Source organism: Ciona robusta, chromosome 14 (genome assembly GCF_009617815.1).
Source record: "Ciona robusta chromosome 14, ASM961781v2".
NCBI lineage: Eukaryota > Metazoa > Chordata > Ascidiacea > Phlebobranchia > Cionidae > Ciona > Ciona robusta.
Window position 1 is genome coordinate 1,190,882 of NC_143248.1, and position 27,117 is coordinate 1,217,998.

General features: G+C 35.9%; 3 protein-coding genes across 5 annotated transcripts; 1 reads left to right on the forward strand and 2 right to left on the reverse strand.

The window, feature by feature from the left end:
- The first annotated feature begins 314 nt into the window (after positions 1-314).
- On the forward strand, positions 315-8,198 carry LOC149724756 (uncharacterized). Its single transcript, XM_089892386.1, has 17 exons — positions 315-326; positions 692-910; positions 1,140-1,271; positions 1,508-1,669; positions 1,829-1,903; positions 2,160-2,388; positions 2,616-2,800; positions 2,862-2,936; positions 2,990-3,178; positions 3,364-3,435; positions 3,602-3,790; positions 3,847-3,918; positions 4,128-4,328; positions 4,470-4,565; positions 4,836-5,039; positions 5,285-5,356; positions 5,556-8,198. Exons 1-17 carry the CDS (start codon positions 315-317, stop codon positions 5,934-5,936), a joined length of 2,565 nt encoding a protein of 854 aa, XP_089748512.1. The 3' UTR covers positions 5,937-8,198.
- On the reverse strand, positions 6,445-27,063 carry LOC149724757 (la-related protein 1-like). 3 transcript variants are annotated; one of them, XM_089892024.1, is made up of 24 exons: positions 26,882-27,063; positions 25,608-26,445; positions 25,016-25,059; positions 24,683-24,757; positions 24,456-24,548; positions 24,036-24,216; positions 20,645-20,758; positions 20,354-20,524; positions 19,766-19,946; positions 19,468-19,522; positions 19,112-19,201; positions 13,473-13,845; positions 13,035-13,156; positions 12,618-12,693; positions 12,260-12,426; positions 11,786-11,950; positions 11,316-11,481; positions 10,900-11,036; positions 10,612-10,724; positions 10,163-10,317; positions 9,573-9,717; positions 9,089-9,198; positions 8,552-8,679; positions 6,445-8,197 (listed from the first exon to the last, which is right to left on the reverse strand). In XM_089892024.1, the coding sequence occupies exons 2-24, from the start codon at positions 26,383-26,385 to the stop codon at positions 8,081-8,083; spliced, it is 3,756 nt and encodes a 1,251-aa protein (XP_089748150.1). In that variant the 5' UTR covers positions 26,386-26,445; positions 26,882-27,063; the 3' UTR covers positions 6,445-8,080. The 3 variants fall into 3 exon arrangements, with proteins under 3 accessions (XP_089748150.1, XP_089748152.1, XP_089748149.1); XM_089892026.1 differs by having other exon boundaries at positions 13,047-13,156; positions 20,345-20,524; XM_089892023.1 differs by having other exon boundaries at positions 20,345-20,524.
- Positions 18,253-19,086, reverse strand: LOC149724758 (uncharacterized). The gene has a single exon (XM_089892118.1). The coding sequence runs from the start codon at positions 18,892-18,894 to the stop codon at positions 18,253-18,255; it is 642 nt and encodes a 213-aa protein (XP_089748244.1). The 5' UTR covers positions 18,895-19,086.
- Positions 27,064-27,117: the final 54 nt, after the last annotated feature.

A 27,117-nucleotide genomic window follows, 5' to 3' on the forward strand; every position in this document is an offset into this window, starting at 1 on the left:
GACCATGTCCGCACGACTCCCATAGTCACGATCAGGATATTTGGATGTTATGTGCTTACGGTAGCTTATCTTTCCCCAAGTACATATATCGTGGTTTCCGTTTCTCTTCAATACAAAAACACTATTTTTAACAGCAATTGTAGTAAATTGCTGCCGAACACCTACATGTTTCGCTTTGTGTAATTTGTATATAGGTACGTTTCATTGACATTCTTTACTTCAAGAATTGCTAATCTGCATGATTAGTTCAAAATCGTCATAACATTTTAGTAGCGACTGTTTCTTCAACGGTAGAGAAATGAGCCAGGCACATCATGGTAAAGCAGGTTAGAATATTTAATTTACTTTTAAAAAATGATGTTTTTTAAACTTAAAGTTCTGTAACTTCTAATTACTAAGTCTTGCTGTGAAAAAACGGCTTTAACGAACTCACGTATAATAGGTTGGGCGGGTTGGGGTAAAGTGGGACATGCTTTCATTCTCTTTGCTCGTCCGATTTGGTATAAATGATGAATATTATACAAAACTATACTACCCCGCGACTCTAACACAGCTTTATTAATTGTTCAAAACACGATTGGGAAACATGAATTTTCGGTACGAACATTCTGCCCCATTACTACTATAATTAAAAAAATCATAGCGCCTTATTTTACTTTCCGTAGCCGTAGCACAACGTATTGAATGATAGGGGGTATCAGTTTTAAAAGACGTTATAGTTTCAGGCATCAAAGCTGTAAAAATCGTGACGGCAAATAAAGATACCCCGCACCTTAAGTTAGATCGGCTTGAAACAATACTTCGCAACCACCAGGATCATCCTGTTGCTATTATCAGTGTGTTCGGGGAACATCGGACGGGAAAATCTTTTCTATTAAACTTTCTTTGTCAATATCTGCGAGAAAATCAGGTCCGTATTTTGAGTGTCACTTATTTTATTCTCGCGTGGCGTGACAACGGCATTTATTATAACACTTAAGAGTTCTGATTTATGTATATTGTGCCCGTTTGCCAGTTACAGAGTAACTTTGTATAACTGTCGGAATATCTAGATATTTTGTTTTAATTGTTTTGTAATATTTGCGTGAAATTTCAATGCACTGATATGAGTGATTGCTAAAGTTATTATTTGATTTCAGTCACCAAGTTGGTATAAGAAGAACTATGTGAAGCTGATCAACACCTTTCACTGGAAAGGCGGCGTTGAACGCGATACGATTGGAATTTATATGACAGACAAACCATTCATGCTAAAGAATGATAAAGGGCAGGTAAGAGAAGTTCGACAGCCTGTATAGTAAAATGGGCAAGACGGGACACCTGTAGCACATAATATCCAAATATCCTGATCGTGTTTTAAAGAAATACGGACGGTCTATGGGAGTCGTGAAGATACGGTTTTATAATTCTTTGAATGATCCTTGATTACTACCAAATGGGACGAGAAAATCGAAAGAAAAGGTGTCCTCTCCGCCCACCCTACTTTCTAATGCTACTATTTCACCAGGACACAGCTGTGTTTTTCATGGACACGCAAGGTTCCTTTCATAAGCAAGTAACAGCAGGAGAATCCTCCCTCATGTTTGCACTGAGCAGTTTGTTAAGCTCGGTTCAAATTTATAACCTGCCTTCTGCAATGATTCGAGAAAATGATCTTCAACATTTGGAGGTAAAGGGACTGGTGCTTACTGAGCTTATGAAAATTACAGTCATTACAAACTCAGTTATAAAACATTATGTATCTGTAATCGACCATGATGTTTTTAACAAATTTACCCTTCAGTCTTGCACCTACAGTTCAATGAAACACAACCTATTTATTTCCAAGGTGTTTACACATTATGCCCAAGCAGCCATTGACCATGAAGGAGATGAAGGTTCCCAACATTCATCTCTATTTCAGGTAAATCATTATGACAAATATATTAGGGTGGGGGAAGATGGGACATGCTAAGCACATACGATCCAAATACCCTGATCGTGTTAAACAATTAACAACGGTTTATGAAAGTCGTGTGGATACGGTTTAATATTTTTTTTTGGTGTTCTTTGTTTGGTACTAAATGGGACAAGAAAATATAATAAAAAGGTGTCCCATCTTCCCCATCCTACTATAGCCTATATAATGTTCAATCAATTAAAAGTACGACTCATTTTAGAGTCTTCTGTTTCTGGTTCGAAACTGGCAGATGTCAGATTATCATTACGGTAGCAAAGGAGGGATGGATTACATGAAGGAAGTTATGAAAACTGAGAAGGCAGAGAATGATTCAGTGCGACGACAGATTAAGCAGAGTTTTTCTGACGTCCGATGTCATTTGTTGCCACATCCTGGGGTAAAGGTTACCAAACACAAAGACAGCAGTCGTTCCAGCATTAAGCTAGCAGGTAACAAAAAAACGAGAACTAAATTTGTTTTTTGTGAATTTTTTTTAAATTACAGTTTGTTCAAATTAAATAAAAAAATACCTATAATGACACCACCCCCCATAATGGTATCAGCATCAAGCCTCGAACCCTTCATCTTTTGGTCATAAGCGGGGACTAGTCAATTTATCACGACGCTGTACATATAAAAAAAAACCTTATGATGATTTTATTTATCTTTACAACAGACATAGAGGAGGATTTTCTTGATGGAGTTGATGATCTGGCCAAGTGTTTGTTCTCAAAGAATAAGTTAGTTGTGAAGAAATTTGATGGTGAAACTTGCACTGGTGAAGTTATTTTGAAGTTGGCTTCTGAGTTTAAAGAAAAGTTAGAAAGTAGTTCAATGCCAAAAGTCAATACATTTTTTAAGGTATGAAGATTGTATGATTCTTACTTTGAAAAAATATTAATTCTTACTTTGTGTTCTCAAGAATAATGAAATTGTTGAATTCTGCCAAAGAATTCAGGAGTTTGAAGAAGACTACGAGACAAGCATTGAAGCTGAGGTAAAATAAGTCATTTTTTTGTATTTTTACTTTAACTGAGTTTGGGTTGCTAGGTGGGAGAAAAATATGTTGAGCCATTAGAGTTGGTAAACTTTCATGAAGAATGCTTTGTGAAAGCATTGTCGAAATACAAAGCTGAACAAGTTTTAAGTGACGGTGAAAATGTGGTTTCTGAAGATCTCATGAAGAAATGCTTGGCAGTTGCTTTTAAAGCGATGGTTCATGAAAACAATGCACGGAAAGTAAGATAAGAATTGTTTATATTTAATTAATCTTAACAACCTATTTTTCTCATGAAAAATAAAATAATTTTATTAACCTGAAGAATTTATCTACAGCCATTTAGTCACTGCTTTTTTTCAAGTAGTTTTTACCTGCGGTGGGTTATATAGACTTTAATTAATCTTAACCAATTATTTTCATCAAGGAAAAGAAAAGAATTGTCATCATGGATAAAGCCATTGCTGCAGGGAATGTGTATAAGCAAGAAATGAAAAGGGTGATATGTGTTTAAATTAATAAAAGAGTAACAGGGTTTAAGTTAGACATTTTATTAGGTGGTGTATGAATACCCGTGTTATAACGACTGTCATTTTCCTACCATGCGAGGATAAAGCAAGTTACTACAACTTATTCATTGTAAACAAATCTTTGTGTTTAAACAGATCGCAGGTGGAAAGTATTTAGAGGATGTTAGTGAAGCAAAACAAGAAGCCAAAACAAAAGCACATGAAGCATTTAAAACCTTCACCAGTAACTACAACAAGGATTTGGTTAAGAAATGTTTGAAGGATCTAGACAATGTTATTGAATCAAAGCAAAAACAATTTGAAAGGAAAAATGCAAAACAATTGGTATGATGTTTTGTTAACCAGTTCCATGTTATATGATTCTGTTATTTTTGTTGCAGGAAGTTCTTGATGCAGATTTATCAAAGTTGGTTGCTGAAACTACAATGTATTATGCAGAGTTGATGAAAAAGGTAATTTCAGATCGTTTTACTATTATGTGGTGTATGGAACAGCGAGCACGGGGTGTATGAAATAAAACACTTGTGTTATAATGACTGTCATTGCCCGTCAAACAAGGGGTAATAGGTTACATTAATTCACATCCATATCTGATTTGAATTACGTTTATGGTTTTCACTAATACATCAAAACATGTACTTTTCCTAAACTTTTATTATAGGCAATTGAAGAAGATTCTAAAGAAGACCTAGATAGCTTGTATGATACTAATCTTCAAATTTCAATTGACCGATTTATGGATAATGAAATTGGTCAAGAATTGCAATGCAAAACGGAAAAACTCAAAACCCTTAAAAACAAAATCAGGGAACACTTTAAAACATTAAAACAAGAAACTGAAGACGAGCATAAACCTAAGAAGGTATTTAATCTTTTTACAGTTAATGAAATTGGTTTCTAGTATAAAAGTAATAATAATACGTTTGGTAAAACTAAGAGCTCAGAGCAACAAAGTAAGACACTTTTGGTATAAATGTAAACAATGCAATCTAATTTATTACAGATTGAGAGAAAGAATTACTTATTGCAAGAAAATGAACTACAAAGGCTTCGTACAAAACGCAGACAGCTTGCATCAAAGTATTCTTCCTCATTTAAGGTGAAGTTAAACTTTTTACAAATGTCTTACTGGTATTATAGAAGTCTTGTTATTTGGACTCTCAATTTTTTATCATCGTATGTCATACAATTTTTTTTCTGATGCCAGAGTACAGTGGTTAGAGGGCTTGTATTATAACCAAAAAAAGCCCGGAAAACAAAACAAAACGGTAGTCGTACACGACGTTGTTGTTTTATACACCTTGTGCCCTCTTAAAAATTACATATGTATGTTACTTTGGGCAAAATTACTGATACCAATTTATCACAGCACCTCAAAGAGAAATATGTTGATGATGAAGAAGTTTACCAAATTCAAAGAAAAGCAAAACAACAAGCATTGAAGGCATATGCTGATATAGAGAATGATGTTTCAACGGAATGTGTTGATATTTATTGGGAAAATAAAGACACACTCCAGCAAGAAATTGAACAATTCTTCAATCAAGTGAAAGAAAACAACCTGAAGAATAAGGTAATGTTAGGGAAACTGGTAAAAAAGATATTTAGGCTATACATGAATGCCATGTTGGACACTTTAACACCCAGTGGAAAATCCTCCAAAAAATGAAGTTACCCCTAAAGTAAGATACATGGTAACTCATATGTGTACACCAGGTGTATGAAACAGGATACCCGTGTTATAACAACTGTTGTTTCTCGCCACGCCAGAATAAAGCAAGTTACATTTACTCAATTGATTAATATTATACTCCACAGGTTAACATTGAAAGGAGTTTGAACCCATTTTATGAAGAATTATCAGCAGACTACTTGCGTACAATGAACAAGGTATTTAGACTACCCATAAAGTGTATAATCAAAAAATATTATGAATGTTTTTTTTAAACCTTTTATCGTATAAAGACAATTTGTATTTACTGCATGTAATGTATTTATTTTAAGGGTTTTGTTTCATATTTGACACAAATATGTATAAAACAAAACATGTAGTCTTAGTTTCGCTGGCAAAACCTTTTATCATTTACAGGCATCTAGAAATGCAAGTGTTGCTACATTAGAGACCTTGCATGTGGCATTCATATCTTCAGTACATGAGGAATTGAACAAAGCAATCCCGTACGAAAACATTCAACAAATTGCGATTGCAACTTGTGAGGGAATGTTGAGAGAACAGCAAGATGAAGTAAATAATGGAAAAAAAAATTGGAAAGAATTAATGGATCAAGTTTCTGCTGGTGCTTCAGCAAGTGTTGGTTTTAGACAACAGTTCAACCAACATGGTATGAGGTATGATAAGTTAAGTGGTGAAAAAGGTGACTCTACTTTAATGGAAACTACTCTGGCAAATTTCAATGTAAATATTTCTAAGCTGCCGTGCATTCAGTATTTGAAAACTTTGAATTTTTGAACAAAATAATTGTTTGTCAGTTGCCCCTTATACTCAAATTTATTTATCAGTATTAAAACCAATCATTTAAATTTACCATATTAAATATCATTGTACAAAATTTTCGTATTTTTACAAAAGTGTTACAATTATTCCCTATTTAATTTATATATTCTAAATGTTTTAAAATTCTTACTGGTTTAGTATTCATATGATTTCCAAATGAAAGTAAAAAATTTTAATTTGTTTGATTTCTTTATTTTATTCACGTATCACTCACTGTGTGTTGTTAAATTTTAAAACTGTAAAAAAAATTCTAGAGTGTACATTTTGATTCAGGCTTATTTTTTGCTCATGTTGATCCTTTTCATCAAACAGCTTTGCTTTTTGTTAATTGATTTGTGTGCAAGCATCATAATCGTGTAAAGATGAAATAAAAAATGGCATTTTATTCAATATGTATCAGACAGTAGCCTAGCATTTTATTTTAAACACTGGCTAGGAGCTGCAGGACAAAAACAACAACGGGTTTTAGTTTTTTTGGTTCTTTTTATCCTCGTTCACATAAATTACACAAAATTGCGCACGGGCAGCAAAAAAATGAGAATTAAGAACATTTAAAATTAGTACAACCATCCGTTCTTCCCGTCATTCCAACCAACATTATGACGTAATACAGTGACGTAAAGACGCTGGGTGGACACAAACAGAACATTAACGCGATAGACTTGCACAGATGTAGGAAGCACGCGGCAAAGTCGAATATATACAACCGTTACAGACAAATTAAGACTGTTTCGAATTCATTTTCACTCAAAGCAGCTTAGTTGTTTGGCAAACTGTTTAAAGTAAGTTTGAATTAAGTTTATAGAGAGCGGTAAATGACAGTAAAACAAAACCCTGTACCTCTGCACAATATGAAAGCAACATACATGCAATATGCGTTCAAACACTCTATGTTGTCTATATTGCAACCGTGGCTACATACGCTGCTACAGTTCCCACAAAAATGCACCGAACACACAATAAACAAAAGGAATCATCCGCCAACCCCTAAAAGTCCAGAAATAAAATCGGAAAAATGAAACTTTGGCGACATTTACACAACTTAGTGAAAACCGCGGCTTTTAAAACTGACGGTAAAAGACATCAATCTTATAAATGAGAAACGTCATGACTATTGTTGCAACTATAGATATGTTGGTGCATTGGGTAAACCAGGCCGAGGTAAAAAGGGCTGGCAGTAATGGGTTGCTTAATAATCAGAGTTGGTATTTTAGTAACAAACTGAAACGATACATCTGCGCAACTGAACACCAGGGTAACACAGAATCGAAAGTGAACCGAAAACTCAATGGCACTTAGACTAAAATTGTGTTTTTTAATGGATTAGTATTAGTTTTAGCATATGACTCAAGTTTTGGGTATATCCAGTCGTGGTGGTGGTGTGCAAAACTTTAGTTAAGGCACGAGGTGCGCGGTTTTGAGCAAAGTCGGGCGAAATTGACATGAACGAAAGTTACGAAGAGGCGAAAAATGCATTAAAACACAATAAAACAAAGCTTAAAGCGAAAGCTTGCAGGAAAAATAGAAAAAGTAGGCTTTTGGCGGGTTTTACATGATTATGGTATAAGTGGGAACTTTGGGATAAGAGAGCTATGAACATGCTCTAGCAATTAGAATGCCTGGTAAACCTTGGGTGTTACTGGTACTTATTGGGGGTTTTATCCAATTTTTCACAGTGGGATAAACGAGATTGGTTGGGGTTATATTGGGGATTTAAAGTTAAACGATTCTTGGTAGTAATAAAACAATATGTAGTTAAACTTGTCAGGCTGTTTCACGATGTCCTGGCAGTCATTTTGCCGAGTATAATGTTCTTTTAAAACGCACGTAACATATTAGCGGCTAATGCCCTTCTTGCACAAATCTTGGCAGAAAATCCAATCTAGAACCCTTGTTTACATCTGTGACCAGGACTTGCACCTAATATAGGCGTCTACATGCTATATACCGTCACCCAAGCACTTCACACGCCAAAAATCACCAGTCGAATACCGAAAAGGAAAAAAGGAACGAAAACCATCGAAAAAGTCTCGGAGAAAATGTGATTAGCGCGCCGACGTCACAAAACGTTCGTGCAATCACGTGATCCAGCATAAGGATTAAGATCGCTTGTCACGTGATAGCGCGTCACCGGTTGCTTGGTTTCGTTTACGATGCGTTGTTGGTTTGCTCGCTTCGTTGTTCTCAGGTGGAGTGGCCGTCTCATGCACGGGAGGCTGTGTGGAACAAAGAGGAATGATATTGGTGAATTAAAGGTAAATAAGTGGGTGAATGATATTTACTTTTGTGGCAGGGCACTTATACAAGTTACAACACAAGTGTTTTGTTTCATACACCTCATGCCCACTTACAAGTTACCACTTTCGTAACTTTTTCATCCTGTATGAGGGAAGTGACAGTCGGGATAACACAGGTGTTCTGTTTTATACATTTTGTGCCTGGTAATGAGTTACCATGTATGTAACTTTGCGGTGATTATATAAATGGTGCGCAGTTTAAACCACAGACATTAAAAAAAATATTATTTTTTATGTGATTTGATATAAACAAACATAATCAAAAGTACTTACCAAAACTCGAAAATCTTCAAGTTTTCTGAACTTTTTCAGCCACGTTTGGATTTGTGGATCCACCTCTCCACGTGGGTAGCCAGAATATTTCAAATAAGCCCAGAATTTTTCCAAACCATAGAGTTGCCCTGTGTATTAAAGGGTTATAAGAATACTTAGGCATATATGGGCGAGGCTTTTGGATACTTGGTGGTTGGGAAATGGTGCAAGTTATAACACGGATGTTCTGTTTCTTACACCTAGTGAGCGTTTACATGTTACCATGTATGTAACTGTGTGGGGGATTGTGTTTCATTACTGACATTTAAAAAGCCTTGAATTGAAACAGACAGTTAGATTTAAGCATTTGCAGAAACAGCAGCTTAAAATAGAAAAAAAATCGAATTGAACATTAGTAAAAAGATATACAATAAATCACACTAAAAATACAATAATTATCAAATAAGACATATATACAATAAATGAAGTTATTTAAGCTACAATTTTTAAGCAGGCTGCAATAAATTTAAAACCAAATACTGAATAACAAAACCTCACCATCTTTATAATCACGAATCACGTCTTCTTGAAACTCCTTGAAAACATCTGGACGACAACGTTTCTCCAACCCATAGCTGTAGAATCGGAACAAACATTCCAAACCATACCTGTTGTGGGGATTATAAAGCAATTACAATTTAAAGTTGGTTTTAAACACATAGGATAACCCAAAGAATAAATCTTGTTTATTTAAAAGTATAAAAGCAAATATTTTAAACTGTCTGCAAGCTTGTTTACATGTTACCAAGTATGTAAGTTTTAGACGTTCAAAGTATTAAAAAACCATATTCTCATGACTCCCTTAGACCATTGGTAATTGTTCAAAACCCGATTAGGATATTTGGATATTATGTTAAAGGTATCTTCACCCATTCAACTATATATGCTGTACTTTGTGTAAAATTAGTAAACCCTCCGAAGTTGGTTATGTGACTCCAGTTTACAAAGTCCTGTATTAATAAAACAAGTAAAGCCCATTCACCTGTATCCCTGCTTCCCATCTTCCACAGCAAGAGATTTGAATTCCTCGAACATCTTCTTGTTGAAATTATCACGGAGGAAAAACGACCAGAACCTGAATAGCGTGTTCATCTCGGGGGATTGACCAACACCACGACGATCTCTCTCTATTAACAATAACAACTTCAATATTAACAATAAGATCCTTACAGAGATGAGAATGAAGTTTTTGTTCAAAAGGTTGTGTCGGGGTCTGGAGGCGTTTAGGTGTCTTACCACTTTAGTTTCAAGTTTGAAAGGAGAGCGTCCCCATTTATTAGAGGTGCGTATACAAACAAGCAGAGCCAAAGTATATTGCATTCACCACATTAATCAATGAGGTTTCCTATGTTTGACAACTATGAGTGTAACTGTATTTTAACAATGTCACACCAGATTTTACCCTGCTGTTAGGTGTCTATACAAACAAGCAGAGATAAAGTATATTGCATTCACCACATTAATCAATGAGGTTCCTTAGGTTTGAATTATTAAAATAAAAAAATTATAAAGTATATTTTAAGGCTAACGCAAAAAAAGTTTTTTTTAATTAAATCTACCAAAAACACATACCTCTCAAACACTTGCTGTGGTATTTGCTGTAAACTTGTTGAGCAAATCCTTTTTCTTTAAGCAGTGAATGCGAGGGGTGTTCAAACTTGGGTAGTGAATGAGGGGTGCCGGATTGGAATCTTCTACCATCTGGTAGAGGACTCATGCCACGGTCGCTAGAAAATAAAAATATTTAATAATCATGAACTGCTGTTAATTGCCAGTTTTCAATCTTTTTATAATATAAAACACAAACCTAGATATATATATAGAGAGCAGGGTGAGGGGAGATAGGTCACCTTTTCATTCTATTTTATCTTCCCATTTGACAGTAAACAAAAAAAATTCAAAGAATTATAAAACCGTATCCTCACGACTTGTTTAAAACACAATCAGGATATTTGGATGTTATGTGCCAAAAGTGTTTTCCCCCACAGGACTATATATATAATATACACGTGCATACTAACCTAACAGATGGAGTTCTTGACCTTGATCGATGTTCACGAATGTCCATAACCCAACCAACGTGGTGTTCTTCTGGCGGATGACTACTGTGCCGTGTCTTTCTCTTACGGGGAGTCTGTAAATAACAAATGGTGTTAATGCCGCCGCGTTATAGTATTGCATTAGTCCTAAGATTCACATGAGTTTTATATAAACTGGGCAACTCTGGCTCAAATTTCAAGCCATGCCAGGTTGTAGGATATAACCAACTTAAAATATACGAACAAAAACATAAGTGGAATTCTAGTTACCTTAGGGTCAGGAGCGGTGTTCTCTTTAACCACTGGGTAAAATCGAGGAGCAATTTTCGAATCTTTGTGGTGTGGGGTACGTGGGGTTTTTGCGATAGCCCCGGGAACACGAATGCTGGGACTGCCTGGTGTTCCAACTGTGAGTGAAAAGTACTTTGGGATAAAAATGTAAGAAAATTACTACATACAGATTTTAAAAAATGTTAACTTTATATATATATGGTTCTAGTGCAATAACCTATATGTTAAAAATTTAAAACGAGTTTAAGTAAAAAATCGACAAGAAATGTTAAGCTACAGTATCTTAAATCCCAACATTATACAACCAGGTTCTCAATATTTTGATGACTATGAGTGTAACTCCTGGTCACACTTGATTATTTTAATTGTTTTTAAACGTTCCACCCTCTGCTTACCTTCTGTATCTGTGGTTACAATGGGAGGCGGACCAACTGAAGATTTTGATGGCGGTCCAGGTGGCGTGATCTGACTTAAATCAACTTGTGAGCGGTTTCCTCCTTTCATCCCTTTGAAATCTTCCTGGCTAATAACGTTAACTCGTGTGTATTGTCCTTTGCTGTCCTGGAATTTAAAAAAATACCAACTTTTAATGTAGTTTTGGAAACTGGGTCAATTATTGGGAAATAATTAAAGCTATGGAGACATTATACAGAGTTTAAAAAACCAAGTTTAGAAAACAAGTTTGTCTCAAAGAAATTGCCACATGTCTGTACAACCAAGCAGAACAAAACATTGCATTTAACGCAGCAAATCACTTAGGTTCCCTATGTTTGACAACTATAGGTTTAACTGCATTTTAAAAGTGTCACTCAAGATCTTTGCTAAAAACTGAAAGTGACATATTAACTTTGAATTTTAAACTTACAACTGGTTCAATTTCAATGTCATCATCCCATGAGTCCCATAAGTTCTGTTCATAATAATACAACCCATCATTGATAACTGATGCTAGATCCTGTGTCATCTTTGTCCTGGATGTAAAGCTACCGGTCCGATCTCCTCCCGGATGTTTCCGGAATGCTGGAGGAGTCTGTGGGGAAAGTCATCACGATTAGTGGAAGAATTAAGATAAAAATTTAGAAAAAAAAAAATTAAGAAAAAAAATTAAAATTAGCACAACTTTTTTGGGGGAAATAGTTAAAAATTTGTTTGTGTTTTTGAAAAATTTTGTTTTGTTACTGGCACGGCTAGATGAAAAGTTCAGTAACTCTATACTACATTTTAAAAAACCTATTTCTTAGCATTAAACACGGAATGTTATTTCTTAACGAGGATGGCCCAACTTCATGGGCACTAGATCAGGAGCAAATTCACGGAATTAATCGAAATTAAAACACACCTGTGTCACGATAATGATCTTCCTTATATCGGCATCCGTAACCTCATCCTCTGAGTCGGAATCCCACTTCGTAAAACTCTTCTTTGTGAGGTTAAGCTCCTCCATCTCTTCATCAAACATGAAATCCAATTCTTCACGAGTGTCTCCTTTATCCTCGCCAGCTTTGACTAAATTAAACATGATTTTAAAATGCAGAAAATGTCATTTTTTATTTATTTAGGAATAAAAAATTCATTGGGGACACAACTAAATTGCATCACTATTTTATTTTATGCTGATAAGGTCTTACAGCAGGTCAGAGTATTTGTCACAGCAACAGTGAGCATATCATATACATTGTAATGTAGTAGCTACATACCTTCTTTATTTTCATTTGTATTATTGTTAACTTCTGCAGTTTCATTTTCAGGTTTGTTCTTCTCAGGTTTCCCACTCTGAAAATAAATATAATGCATTTTTAAATATTTTGTCCATTTTACTTACTAATTAAAACAACAAAAATAACTTTTAAATAGGTGGCTGCATGTATATCCCGGCACACAGACATAGTATATAGTTTCAAAATAAAATTTAAATAGAATTTATTTAAACAACTGTCAAGCAAAAAAAAGATTAGTTTAAAAATGCCACAAATTTATTTCATAGAAAAACAAAAGAATGTTTTCTTTTTTTGCAATGTTTTATAACTGCAAATACCATATTTATTTAAAAAAATATTTCTTTAAAACAGCAAAATATTTTTAGTTTCCTATTGTATTTTAATAGCTGCAATTACCATATGAAGCACTTTCTTTATCCTGTTAGGTCGATGCTTCTCAACCTTGGTCCACCATTCCCTATGGTTGGGATCATGTTCCGATGTTTCTGTGTTCGAATCCATTTGGGTTTTGGCTGGAACTGATAAAGAATATGGTTAGCTTTAATATGGATTATATAGTCTATATAACTATAATAAATTCTGCGAATCTGACCCTGATCTGGTGCTCATAGAGTTGAACAATTCTTGTGTAAAGGAATACAGTAAGAGTCTAGTGCTCTTTTTTAAAAAACAGCTTGTACAATTTATATAGGCCACTTTCTTATTTTTAAAACAAATTTCGAATTTAAGTTAATTCCTAAATGAAATACTACTGTTAGAGAAACATATACCAAAAATTAACTACAAATACAAAAATTAAATCTAAATAAAAAATTAACTTAGTTCATTACTTACCAGTATTAACAGAGGGGCAAGTTTCATTTGATGTTGAAACGGATCTTTTCGGGACAAAGCTCGGAGCATCAACCCACTTCCAGAGCTCAGAGTGAGCGACAATCTCTTCCTGGATTGGCTTCGGGTTCAGGGATGCATCTTCTACCGATCGCTGTCGACGAGCGGGAGAATTCATAAACTCCTCGGATGTTGTGGATGTAGGACTCAAAGATACGATTACTGGGGGTTGGGATCCGTGAGGAGAATATTGCGATCCGGGGACAGGTATCCCATCTTCGCTGTCGTTGTTGTCGTGTATCACCCATTGTAGAGGGTTGTCTTTGCAACGAACTTTGTTGTCAACAATTTCAATCACTTTGCTGTCTTTGATCGCCTGTTGGATAAATAGGGTTGCTATTAGGGCTGTGGAAAAGTTAACGGTTAACCGGTTAACCGAACCTATTCGGTTAACCGCCAACCAAAAATTCAAGTCGTTAACCGAACTATGACGTCATAGGGCATAAACGTATATCAAAATCTGTCTTATTTACACAAAAGGCACGTGTTCGTGTTCGTTGATTGTTGTTTTGCAATAAGACAGGGTGCGCAGGAACGCTGTTGCTTTAATCGTGCCCTACAACGGCGATTACGCCGTCAATCTTAAATGTTAATACCGCAGGCTAACTAGTTTTGCAACCTTATATTGGTGTAATACACAACTTAAATGTTTTCCTAAGCCAAGCAGCGTGTTTATTACCAAAAAGCAGGCATTCACACGTGGATTCAAGCATCATAATAGCGATTGTTTGACCTGGCAATTGATTACGACATAATAGCAATTCACACGTTAAAAACTGCGTCATAATTGCAATTCACACGTTGATTATTTAGAGGGCAGGTGTTTTAAAACAGGTTTGAATACGAATAAGAAAGCATTACTTTGACCTTAAGAACGTTTGCCCGTGTATTGCAAGCATAGTCCATACGTTCGTCGTAAAGTTGCCTTTAAATTCGCGAAAAAAAAGCGATAAACAAGACGCTTTTATTAGGATTACACTTGTATCGGTTAACCGGTTAACCAGTTAAAACTGAACGGTTAACGGTTAAACAAAAATTGGGAAAGTCCACAGCCCTAGTTGCTATAAATTGAAGTTTTTTAGAAATCTTTTTTTTTGTTTAAGAGTTTTAGGAAATAAAAATGTCATTTTATTTGCAAATATTTCAATCACTTTGCTTTCTTTGATCGTCTGTTATAAATAAAATTTGTTTTTACAGGTTTTTATGTATTTTTTTTGTGTAAAACAACATAAAAACTTTTGGTTTCATACTTTTTTAGGTTTTGGGAACTGAAAGTAAAAGAATTATATAACCGTACCCTCACGATTTTCATAGACCGTTGTTAATTGTTTAAAACACGAACAGGATACTTGGATATTATGTGCTAAAGTTGTCCCATCTTTACCCAACTATATAATATTTACCTCATAAATGAAGTCTATTTTTATACTAAATTTCGTGTTGTAAAAGGTGATAATATATTAATCATATAAAGTACAATCATAACAGGAATTGCGCAAGTACACCACATTACACGCTCCTCCATATAAAGTATTGTAGCGACGATGCTTATTGCTCGTTGTATATATTGTAATGATTCGGTTTTGAACGCACGCGAAACACGAAAGAGAACGGAAGAAGAAGGCAAATAAAAAGGGGCGTTTCGCACACACACACACGCACACAGGAATGAGCGCTACACACCTCCCCCCAGAAACGACTTAATTTTTTCGAGGCCGACCACGCTTTTTAAGGTTTGGAATTGGTAAGGGTTGCGATAGGTCAACATTGGCTGGTTTAAGTCTGTCGATGGACACAGTTTGTGATTTGCCACCAATGTCCAAAACAAAATATTTTTCGTGGCGTTGTTCAACCTTAAATGGGCCTTCATATGGAGGATTAAGGGGGGGTTTATAGGAATCCTTTCTTACAAAAACAAAGGAACTGCGCAATAACATACGAGGAATAAAATGTTTACGGTAACAATGTTTTGTAGTAGGCATTGGCAACAGTTTAGCCAGTGCTTCGCGCAGTGTTCGAAGATACTCTGATGGTGCGGGTTCTTGGTGTACGGTGGCGACGAAATCTCCCGGAACTTGCAGGGTCGACCCGTAGACCAGCTCTGCGCTTGAGGTGTTTAAATCCTCTTTCGGCATGGTGCGAATTCCCAGCAGTACCCATGGTAGCTCATCGCGCCAATTTGTGTTTGAAAGGCGTGAGGTCAGTGCCGACTTGAGGTGTCTGTGGAAACGTTCGACCAGGCCATTGGCCTGGGGATGAAATGCCGTAGTGCACTGGTGCTTGATGCCAAGCATATTACAAACTTCTTTCCACATACTTGATGTGAATTGTGGCCCTCTGTCAGACGTCATGTTGTTTGGAACACCGAACCGGGAGATCCAATGATAAGCAAAAGCTCTTGCACAACTAACGGTTGTGGTTTCTTCCAAAGGAATAGCTTCTGGCCATCGGGTGTACCGGTCTACGATAGTTAGCAGGTATTTATATCCCTTTGACTCTGGTAATGGCCCAACGATGTCGATGTGGATGTGGCTGAACCGCGCATCGGGCACAGCAATTTGTTCGAGTGGTGCTTGGACGTGGCGATGGATTTTGGATCTTTGGCATTGTATGCATTGTTGTGCCCAAAGACGAACTTCCTTTTTGATTCCATGCCATACGAATTTACTTGTTATGATTTTCTGAGTCGTCCGCACTGAAGGATGACACAACCCGTGAACAGCATCAAAGATTCGCCGTTTCCAACTTGTGGGAATTACTGGTCTCGGGGTTCCAGTAGATACGTCACACAATAATGTCGCTTGCGATTGATTGACGGCTATATCTTCGAACTGTAAAGATGTCATCGCTGTGCGGTATGCAGTGATTTCGTCACAACATTGCGCTTCAGCTAGTTTGCTGAAATCTAGATCGATTGGTTGGGTCTGTATTGCGGAAACATAAGAACGTGACAGAGCGTCTGCCACCACGTTGTTCTTTCCTTTAACATATCGAACATCAGTTGTATATTCAGATATGCTACTAAGATGTCGTTGTTGTCTAGCGGACCAAGGATCAGCTGCCTTTTGAAAGGCAAATGTTAATGGCTTATGGTCGGTATATGCTGTAAACTTTGTTCCTTCTACAAAGTAACGAAAATGGCGAACGGCCAGATGAAGGGCCAGCAGTTCTCTGTCGAAGGTGCTGTATTTCTTTTCCGCAGGTCGTAACTGTCGACTGAAGAATGCCAGCGGTCTCCAGCGACCATCAACGTGTTGTTCCAAAACACCGCCCACAGCATGGTCTGAAGCGTCCGTTGTCAACGATATTGGCGCTTGTGGCTTTGGATGAACAAGCGTTACCGCTTCTTTTAACGCAGTTTTTGCGTTATTGAAGCTGGATTCTAATTCCTTCGTCCAAAGTAGTTGTTTAGGTTTGTTTGCTAACGCTTTGTATATTTCTTGCATGATACTTGCTGCAGAAGGTATGAACCGGTGGTAGAAATTTACCATTCCTGCGAATTGTTGCAGGGCTTTGATAGTATCAGGTCGTGGAAAGCGTTGTATTGCTGCTACTTTGCGGGGAAGTGGCTTGGCTCCATTTGCATCAACGTGATGACCTAAAAAGTCGATATGTGGTTTCCCAAAAGAACATTTCTTCAAATTAATCACTAAGCCATTGTCCGACAAACGTTGGAAAAGTTCATTGAGATGAGAAAGGTGTTGCTTCAATGATTTGCTTGCGATGAGTATGTCGTCCAAGTAAACGAAGGCGAACTTCATGGATTGGCAAATGCTGTCCATCAATCGTTGGAAAACTTGTGCAGAGTTCTTCATTCCGAAAGGCATTCGAATGAACTCGAACAAACCGAATGGAGTAACGACTGCTGTTTTTGGGATGTCTTGCTCTGCGACAGGGACTTGGTGGTAGCCACGAACCAAATCTATTTTTGAAAAGAACTTTGCACCTGATAAGCCGACTGAGAAATCCTGGATATGCGGCAATGCATACCTATCCGGTTCAGTGACAGCGTTTAACCTGCGATAATCACCGCATGGACGCCAACCAGTACCGTCCTTTGGAACCATGTGGAGTGGTGATGACCATGGGCTCGATGATCTTCGAATTACTCCCATCTCCAGCATTTTCCTAAATTCTTGTTTAGCTATCGAAAGTTTCTCGGGTGATAATCTTCGAGCTTTTGAGTGTATGGGCGGTCCTGTTGTAGCAATGTAATGTTCGACGTTGTGTTTGGGTAATGAAGCAGGAAGTGTTGGTGCTGTGATGTCCGGATATTTAGAGAGAAGTCTTGCGAACACGTTATCACTAGAGGCAATTGTGTTCAGCTGCGGTGCGGCTTCATTGGTAGTTTGAAGAGGGACGCTTGAGAAAAACTTTGCATGCAGCAGACGATTACGCTTAAGGTCGATCATCAACGAATGTGCGCGCAAGAAGTCTGCGCCAAGAAGCGGTTGCGTAACTTTGGCAAGAGTAAATGTCCAAGAAAACGTGCCGATTGCGAAATCCAATTGGAGTTGTCTCGAACCATACGTTGGAATGTTCGTGCCGTTTGCTGCCAAAAGCTCTTTGCCACGTGTTGAACTCCTGCGTTGTAACGCAGACGCAGGATAGACACTTATTTCAGCGCCGGTGTCTACTAAGAATTTTTGACACGTATTTCTGTCCCGGATGTAAAATAAAGTGTTGCTGCGGCCGGTCGCTGATGATGTTAAAAGCGACCGGCTTATTCGTTTCCCTGCCAATTGCAAGGTTTCTGACACTTGGTAGCCCTTTGTCCAAAACGTTCGTGGTAATAGCACAGTTTTGGTGCGTTCCGGGTTCTTGTTTTGAAATTCTGCAGTTCTTCATCGCGTTTCTTCACCTTCGAAATGCGATAATCGTGACTTTGCGAATTCCAGAGAACATCGGCTTGTAAAGCGGTGGCTCGGGGGTCTTCAAAGTCTTCTTTTGCTATGACTAAGCGTATTTCTTCAGGGAGGGCTTGTAGGAAAATGTAGCGGAACACAAAGCAATTGGTATGTCCGCACATGAGAGACAACATCTCATCCATGAGCTCAGAAGGCTTTTTGTCTCCTAGCTCTTTTATGTTTAGTAGCTTTGCCGCTCGTTCATATTCAGAGAGACTAAACACATCCAGAAGTCGCTGTTTAATCTTCCCATATTTATTGTCCCTTGGTGGTTCTTCTAACAGATCGACCAACCTGCTTGCAGTTTTTTGATCAAGCGACGAGACGACGTAGAAGTATTTAGTTTCATCGCAAGTTATTTTTCTCAAGGCAAATTGAGCTTCTGTTTGTTGAAACCAGACTCTTGCTTGTTCTGTCCAAAAGGTAGGAAGTTTCAAAGTCACTGCGCTTTCTGTCATTTTTAACCAGCAAGATAAAACGTATCTTGCGTCGAGGTCACCAAAATGTAGCGACGATGCTTATTGCTCGTTGTATATATTGTAATGATTCGGTTTTGAACGCACGCGAAACACGAAAGAGAACGGAAGAAGAAGGCAAATAAAAAGGGGCGTTTCGCACACACACACACGCACACAGGAATGAGCGCTACAGTATCATATATGCTCAATCATTCACCTCGTATATAACATCTATATCTGTAGTCAACGCTTGTACTCGCTGGAAACTTGCGATGAAATCCAAAGGAAGGAAACCCTCAGTATCCATCTGTGTAGGAATACTTAATGTTTAGGTCTCAATGAATAAGTTAATAGTTTAATAATTCAAAAACAGAATGCAGTGCAATTGTTTGCAAGACAGTAAAACTTTAATTTTATTTTTTATTGTATATTATTAAACACTGTTTTTATTAAAAAAAAGCATTAAAAGTGCCTAAACTGATGAATAAACATGTTATACAGGTATTATAAAACAAAGGTTTTGAAACATAAATAACATCACACAAATAAGAATCTAATTTTTCACAAACTTACTTTTCTACGTAGAAAGAAATCTCTCTCCAAATTATCAGGACTGAAGTAATATTCACTGCAAATTAAATAAATGATGAATAAATATAAATAGACTTATATGTTAACCTTTATTTATATGTACTGTTTAAGCATTGAAGCAAAAATGGGGATATTTTTAGAAAAACATAAAAATTCGGATTTTTTTTAATTTATATTATTTTTTTTTACAATTTTTTATTTAAAAATTTAAGCTCCACATTTTTAAGGTTTTTTTTTAAATATGCCATCTGCTAACAGAATAAAGTAAGAAGTTACTCACATCTGCCACATAATGTATTCCAGATTAGGAGCATATGAGTTGTCATCCGCAACGTAAACTTGGCTTCCATCCTCCAGTATTGTAGCTTGTCCAATAATTTCAACGGGCAATGCAAAACCAGCTTGGTCATAAACTACCAGTGTACCAGGTGGTAGATGCTCACCAGCATTGTAAGCTTTCTCTGTAGAACAAATACCAGATATATTATAAAGGTATTTACATGGCATTTTTATGGGATCTGGGACTTAGGAAAGTTATTATTATTATTACACTAATGCTGATGTAGCATTACTAGTTTATACATGTTTACCTTTTAAACTTATGGGATATACCAAACCATTTTTAATAACCCCAATCTCCAATAGCTGTTGTTTATTTCAGACCAGGATTCAGAGGATTTTTTGGCAAAATAAGATTTGTTTAATACATTGAACTCTAAATTTTTAAAATTATTTTACAAAATACTTTCATCTTTTTCTAATTTTTTTTACACCAATGTTAAAAATCCTCCTAAATTACACTAACCAAAACCCCATCAAATTTGTGACTCCCTAACATCACCCATAATCCCAACCTTACCATAACTACCTCTAGAGGTGCCACGGTATGAGCCACGGCCTCGACTGCGGCCTCTGCCCCTGCCACGGGGTCTGCGGGTGTCGGAACGGGGGCTCGTACCCCATTTTCTTCGACCGTCAGAATCCATTTCATTCATCATGTTGTTGTTGCTGTTGTTTCTACTTCGACTTACTCCCTTGCCTGAAGTAAAAGGAAGTTTGTGCCGTTATAACTCTTGTGCTTTGTTTAAAGACTTTTTATAAAATGAGAGTTTCAAACTTGTTTAAAAAGTTTCAAATTTGACCACCAAACCAAACGTACCATCATATCTCGGTGCTCTGTTGATATGGTTGGGTGAAGAAGATCGGTTCCTTCCACCTCTTCCGCCACGTTTAGAACGAACATCCACGGGCAGCGGAACCCAACGAGGTTTTCCTGTAATATTAAAGGGGTGAAGTCTATTGCAGGAGACAGGCTTGTTAAAATCAAATTGTTTGACAGATTTGTCATGAACTTCAAGGCATAATGTGAATTTGAATTTTAAACAGGTTTTCTTATAATTTTATTCCTAAATAAACTCTTGACAAGTTCATTTCTAGACATATAATGGAAAAAAATGAAAAAATTACTTTTGAACAATTATTTCTAAACAAAAACTTGTGCAATTAATTTATTTTCAAATGCCCAGTACCCAGATATAAACTGAATGTAAAATAATTTTCCTAGGAAATTTATATCTTAAAAAACTTAACATATATTTTCCAATGGCCAAGCACTAGATGAATTTAAAAATAAAATAACATTTTCAGCTGGTAATAATACAGTGGTACTTTTGGCAAAATAATTATACCGTTCTTCACCTACTAATTATCAAAACAAATACATATCTTTATAAGACTCTCCCATGACTGAAACATCGCAATTACAACGCAATTACAATCAAATGTAATTTGTAAGTGGATGACTTAATTATCTATATATATATATACCCATACACCACATATTATGCTACTATACGTTCATTGCACAACCCTACTATAATGTGAACACAGAACACGGTACAGGAAAATTCTGTTGTTGAAATATACGCAAATATGTATGAATATAAAAACATATATATATATTATAACGGTGTGATTCAAACAGACATTAAACAAGTCATAACTAAATGCTGTCACTGCTGTCATCACTTTATAGTTTAAGCATGTTAGTTAGTCGGCGTGGCGGGACAATTCCCATAAGCCAATGGTAGATTGGCACGGTTTGTATGTTTCTCATATTTGGATATAACCCTTTGTACAGCATTACACGCCAGTAATAAACAACTTCTCACAACCAAAAGTGAAACCAGATAATACAAAACATGGGTAATGGTATTAAACATATATTGTACATGAAATTATTGTAAAATATTGATGGTTTTAAATACCAATAGATTTGAAAGGATTTAGAATAAAACAAAACATAATATGGTACAGATATGCTAACAGCTTATAGTGACTACAGCACCTTCTTATAAAGGAATTATCCTAACATATGTGGCAGTTGGAGTTATAAAAACAACAAAACAACCTTACAATTGCTAGTGCTTGATAATATTATGATTGTGATATCAAACAGCATTGTTCTTTCTATATGATACCTATTCAGTTGGCTGTAATGGATACGCATATATATATATATAGATATATTGACAGCTGTATGCTAAATTATTGTACCTATGACTGTATATTTTATACAACACAGAATAGATGTACTATAACAACACAGAATACATGTATTAAACACTTTGTGGGTGGGTAAGCAACATATACATGTAAAATATGTTGAATGAAAATGCAATATAATTTGGAGGGATTGGGGATTAACAGCCTTATGTCTGGTGTGCTATATACATAGGCATGTAATACATATATTTATATATAATATAACGTAACGTTTGTACATGAAGGAGTTAATAGGGTTGGGGAAGCAACTGTCGCCATATGGCCAGTGTGTGGATGTTTTCAAGGAAGCGAGTATGTTTGATCACATTATTTTATGTTGAAACCAAAACTGACTCAGGAACTCTTTGTGGTAATTGCATGCAAAGGTTTAAACATAAAACCTGGAAACTATTTTTGGAAGCATATTATAATGGTACTAACAATTTACTGTCTGTGGGGAAGAGCTTAGCAGATTGCTAAAGGAAACAAGCAGCCTAAGTAATGGCAATACAGGAAATAAGCTCACTGAGCAGTACATACTATGAAGTAGACAGATGGCAGTGCTTCAACAAGCTAGTTATCTTGGTATGAAACTTAGATAGTTTAAAAACCCACACAATTTATACTATTATACACCTCCTTTGATTGTAATAGAGAAAAACACAAATTTTCCTATAATATTGACAACTGTTACTGCTGTATAATAGCAATGGGACTATGCTTGACTGAGATGTCATGAAAGTTTTAGCAAAATAAAGATCCAAATACAAATGTTATGCAAGATAATAAAAGTATGGTGACCTGTGTATCAAAAATACCATAATTTAATAAATGCTAAAATGGTGTTTTTAATTTAATAAAAAAATTGGTTAAAATTAAGGAATAAAAATAACTTTAAGCCTTATAACTAGCAAGCCAGAATTATGTAAAAGAATTTTTTTGACACTGAAACACTAGTTTTGTTAAGTAGCCTATCATATTAAACAAGTGTTAACACAGTGTTCATACTGCAGAGTAAAATAAAGTTCAAGTAGCAATAGATAGACAGTGGGAAAAAGACGTGTGCAAGATATGTTAAAACAAATAACCAGGCGAACATTATTAACAGAGAATATAACATCAATGTTAGCATACCCAGCGCTTGATGCTTAAAATACAATTTAGTTGCTAGCACTTAAACAAGAGGTTACAAGAGCTTAACAAACACGACGCACTGTGTACATAGTGTGATCCCATACGCCATAATTATCTATGACAGTCTTGACTTAGAAAAACACGTATTAAACCTAACAGTAAACACATAGATATACTTATTGCTAGGGCTTATGGGCTGTTTAACAAATTAAAACCTTACTGTTTAATTTTACTTTAATGTAAACATGTCTTCACACTAGATAACAGTACAGTATTAAATCCTAACTTTTAAAGTAATTGTATCTATATTATGCTATTTAAACATAGGCTACTGAACATTAAGTGTTTTTTTAACAGTGAATATGTTAGAAGGCAAACAGACAATAGCATATCCATAGTGTAATACAAAACACAACAGTTATATGTAAAAAGATACTGTTCTATTATGAGCTATCTTTTCACTGCTATTGATGTAATACTTTATAAACACATACGGCTGATAGTGTTCTGTAGTTTTCAAACTGTATAAATCGTAAAAACACTTGTGCTTGAATCTATTTATCTATATATTGCTAAACAGATTTGCCCACACTTTTTCAATAACTTGATTAAAGTTTAAGCTTGTTCTTTTTTACCTTGGTGTTCTGATAAGTTAGTGATATCAGATACATAGAACCCTAGTACTCAGTAAGTTTTAAATCCCTAATGATATGCAAAATGTAGTACAGTAGGAACTGTTTTAGAAAAAAGTCCCTACCCTACACCATCAGTTGCAAAGTATTTTTAAAAGTTTAAATCATTTTTTTTTAAGTTTTAAAAAGGTTTTAAAATTTTGGAGTTTAATTTCGCAACAGATTTATTAAAATTTTTACCCTTTTTTCTCTCATTTGGAGTTGTGGGTCCAGATTTTCTGTTTCCATCATTTTCTTTGGATGAATCTGTATCATTATCATCATATACGCCTCTGTGTTCTTGTCTGGTTGACTGTTTGTTTGTCGCATCATGGCTTGATCTTGAACTGTTGGCTCGCTTTTTGTATTTCTTTTTCTGTTCCTAAATTAACAAAATTGACAAAAAAAATTAAATAGAAAAAATTGACAGACTAGAATACGATTTGTTAATATATCTACTCTAAATGTTACCCATTATTGGTCATAACAACTATCATTTACATCAAATTGTCATTTCTTTGTTACATTAATTACTAAATACTTTATCGCGATTTAAAAAGGAACAAAAATTCTGGCCAAACTATAAAAACTTTTGCAGCAGAGAAGTATTTAGTTACTTACTTGTTTGTTGCTTGTACTAAGCACTGGGCTCTCATTGGTGGAAGATTTGACAGCACCACCATCTTGTTTAACTTTCGAAGAAGGTGACTGAAGCTATACGTAAATAAAAATTATAAAAACAAAGAAACAATTATTACATTAAATATGCAGTAGTTTAGGTCACCTCATTGAACTACACAATAATTTATGTCAGTTTATAGAATATTATCAAATCTACTTTTACTTACAGGGGTGACTGCATCATGTAGTGTAGGCCAGGTTTCCAATTTCTCTTTTCCACCTTCTTTCTTTGCATCACTTGCCTGTAAATCAACAAATAGGAGATTTATGAAATGTTTCTAAACCTTCACACTTATGCCCCTATACTTCATCAGTAAAATAACCTATATTTCTGAAACATGCTGTTTTGTGTTGTTTTAGTTCCAATTTGCAAAAATCAGGTTGTAAAACAAACAAGGCCATGAGCAGAGGTTTGCCTATGCACCATTAAAACAATTGTGGCCCTTGGAAAGTCAGTGGCCATTTACGAACCAGAAATAAGTTTTGTGTTAGTTTCTTACCTGATCACTACTGTCCATGTCCGATACTGTGTCTTCTTTGGATTCTGTTATAATGTAAATGATAGGATTAGTTAGTTAGTTGTTTCTGGTCATGTTTGCAGACCTTGAAAGTGACTATGGCAGTTTGTGCAAACAGAAAAGGTCAACAAATTTACCATCAACTTTTAGCTTTACATTGGCGTTTATTAGTTACTTTATGGAAATTGTGTGGCTATGGTTTCCAACATACCAGCTTGAGTAATGGCCACAACTTTAATAAAGTGCATAATCGTAACTTTTATCGCCTCACTTTATAAAACCATACATTCTGATTGTAAAACACTTTTAAATTTCATAAAACACACAGGCAATCATAGAAATAGATGCATAAAATACAGATTTTCTGGTCAATTTAAATACAAACATGACAGACAGTCCATAGTATGTATGATACGATTTTCATTTCAAATGTTTTGGTTTTAAAACTAAAACCATCTTCAGTGATGTCAGAAGTTAAAATGTTTAAATTACTAAAGCCAGTTTTTATACCAAAATGTTGCAGATGAAAATCGTATCATACATATGGGCCTTCATACTGGTAGAGAATTACCACCTTGATCCTTCTGGTTTGGAATAGAGGAAGAATCGCTTCCAATGTTGATTTCAACAGGTGTTTGGGAAGGGGTGGGTTTCGTCCACACAGATGGAACTGGTGGGGCGGGTTTAGCGACAGGTTTTGGCTTAGGAGGATTTTTTGGAGTGTTACGTTTAACTGGAGATTTCTCCACTGCGTCTTTGTTGCCAGGTTTCACTTGCTTTACTGTGACAGTCTGGACAATATTGTCCTTTTTGCTCCAAGGGTTCACTTTTGGAACCGGCGCGTCTATGTATTCTGGTTCCAAGTTCTTCTTATCAGTATCAGATTTCGGAGCGTCGGAATCTGCCGAATCGCCGCTTGTTTGTGACTCAGCAGCCACTCCATTCATCGCAACAGGTTCTTGGACCGTTTCCTTATCCTCTGTAGGTTTATCATTTTGAGCTTTACGCGTGTTTGGTCCAGCATGTGGGCCATTGTCAACTTGTTTGCGAGATCTCGGCTTCCGGTTAAACGAACGGAACTTACCCCCTCCACGTGGAGAGTAATGATTATTATGCCCATGGTATCTATTGTCTTGCTTAACCGCTTTGCTCTTAACTTGGCTCCAACCTTCATCATTGTTCAAATCATTCTCTACCTCTTGTTCATTTGCATCTGCAACTGCTTCACCACTGCTTGAAACTTCATTGCCCTCATCAGCCCATGATATTATCCTTGGTACTTCAACATCTGAAAGATTTCCACCCGAAGCTTGGTTTGCTGCTACATCAGGCAAGGCAGCTGTACCAGCCATTGCAACAAGTTAGATCTTTCCTTTATGCAGTTGCCAGTAACTAACTCCAAGGTAACAAATCTACAAAAAAGAAGTTGCATGTAAATCGGTATGAAAATTTATCATTGAGACTTTAAATTATTTTTGCTGTATAATAGCAGCAATATAAAACTCAATCAATATATATAATTGTAGAACTTTTAACGAAATAAAAACGTTCAAAAGTTACACAATAAAATAAGTGACATGATTTTATGTCAAATGCATTCACATATCACAAAATTGTTTTTAAACGAACATTATTCACTTTATATTTCAATTATAGCCATTAATAGATACTACTTAGTTTTGCAAATCTTTTCTATAACATAGGATATCATTTCGGCAACTAAATATGACTCTTATTTTGTAAAAATATTGGAAATGCAAAACCGTATATCTATTATAGCATAGTATATAAGTAGACGTCTGCATATCGTTATAAAACCAATAATAAATTCAGAAACAAAAATAGTACCTTCTCGTAACTGAAACTTTATTCTGTTCTTATAACGTGTCTTAATAAAACGGTCTGTGCATTACATTCTAGGGTAAAACGTCGTATATAGTAGCAACTGAAAACAGGTGTTTTTCGTCAAGCACGTTGCTCGAACATGTGCAACCACAAACGCTCTACGTGAAACTGCGCATGCGCACAAAACGATGCCACGCTCCAATAACTTTCACCGACAAGCAAACAGCCAGTAGCGCTCC

What these genes read in the sequence shown, in the direction of transcription:
- LOC149724756 (XM_089892386.1), top strand. An exon ending in TAAAGAATGATAAAGGGCAG is followed by an intron (nt 1,272 to 1,507) that starts GTAAGAGAAGTT and finishes CTATTTCACCAG; the next exon opens with GACACAGCTGTGTTTTTCAT. An exon ending in AGTATTCTTCCTCATTTAAG is followed by an intron (nt 4,566 to 4,835) that starts GTGAAGTTAAAC and finishes AATTTATCACAG; the next exon opens with CACCTCAAAGAGAAATATGT.
- LOC149724758 (XM_089892118.1), bottom strand. Translation starts at nt 18,894, where the DNA reads ATGACAGAAAGCGCAGTGACTTTGAAACTTCCTACCTTTTGGACAGAA.
- LOC149724757 (XM_089892023.1), bottom strand. Translation starts at nt 26,385, where the DNA reads ATGGCTGGTACAGCTGCCTTGCCTGATGTAGCAGCAAACCAAGCTTCG. An exon ending in ACATTGAAATTGAACCAGTT is followed by an intron (nt 11,482 to 11,785) that starts GTAAGTTTAAAA and finishes TTTAAATTCCAG; the next exon opens with GACAGCAAAGGACAATACAC. An exon ending in TCAAGAACTCCATCTGTTAG is followed by an intron (nt 10,318 to 10,611) that starts GTTAGTATGCAC and finishes TTTATTTTCTAG; the next exon opens with CGACCGTGGCATGAGTCCTC.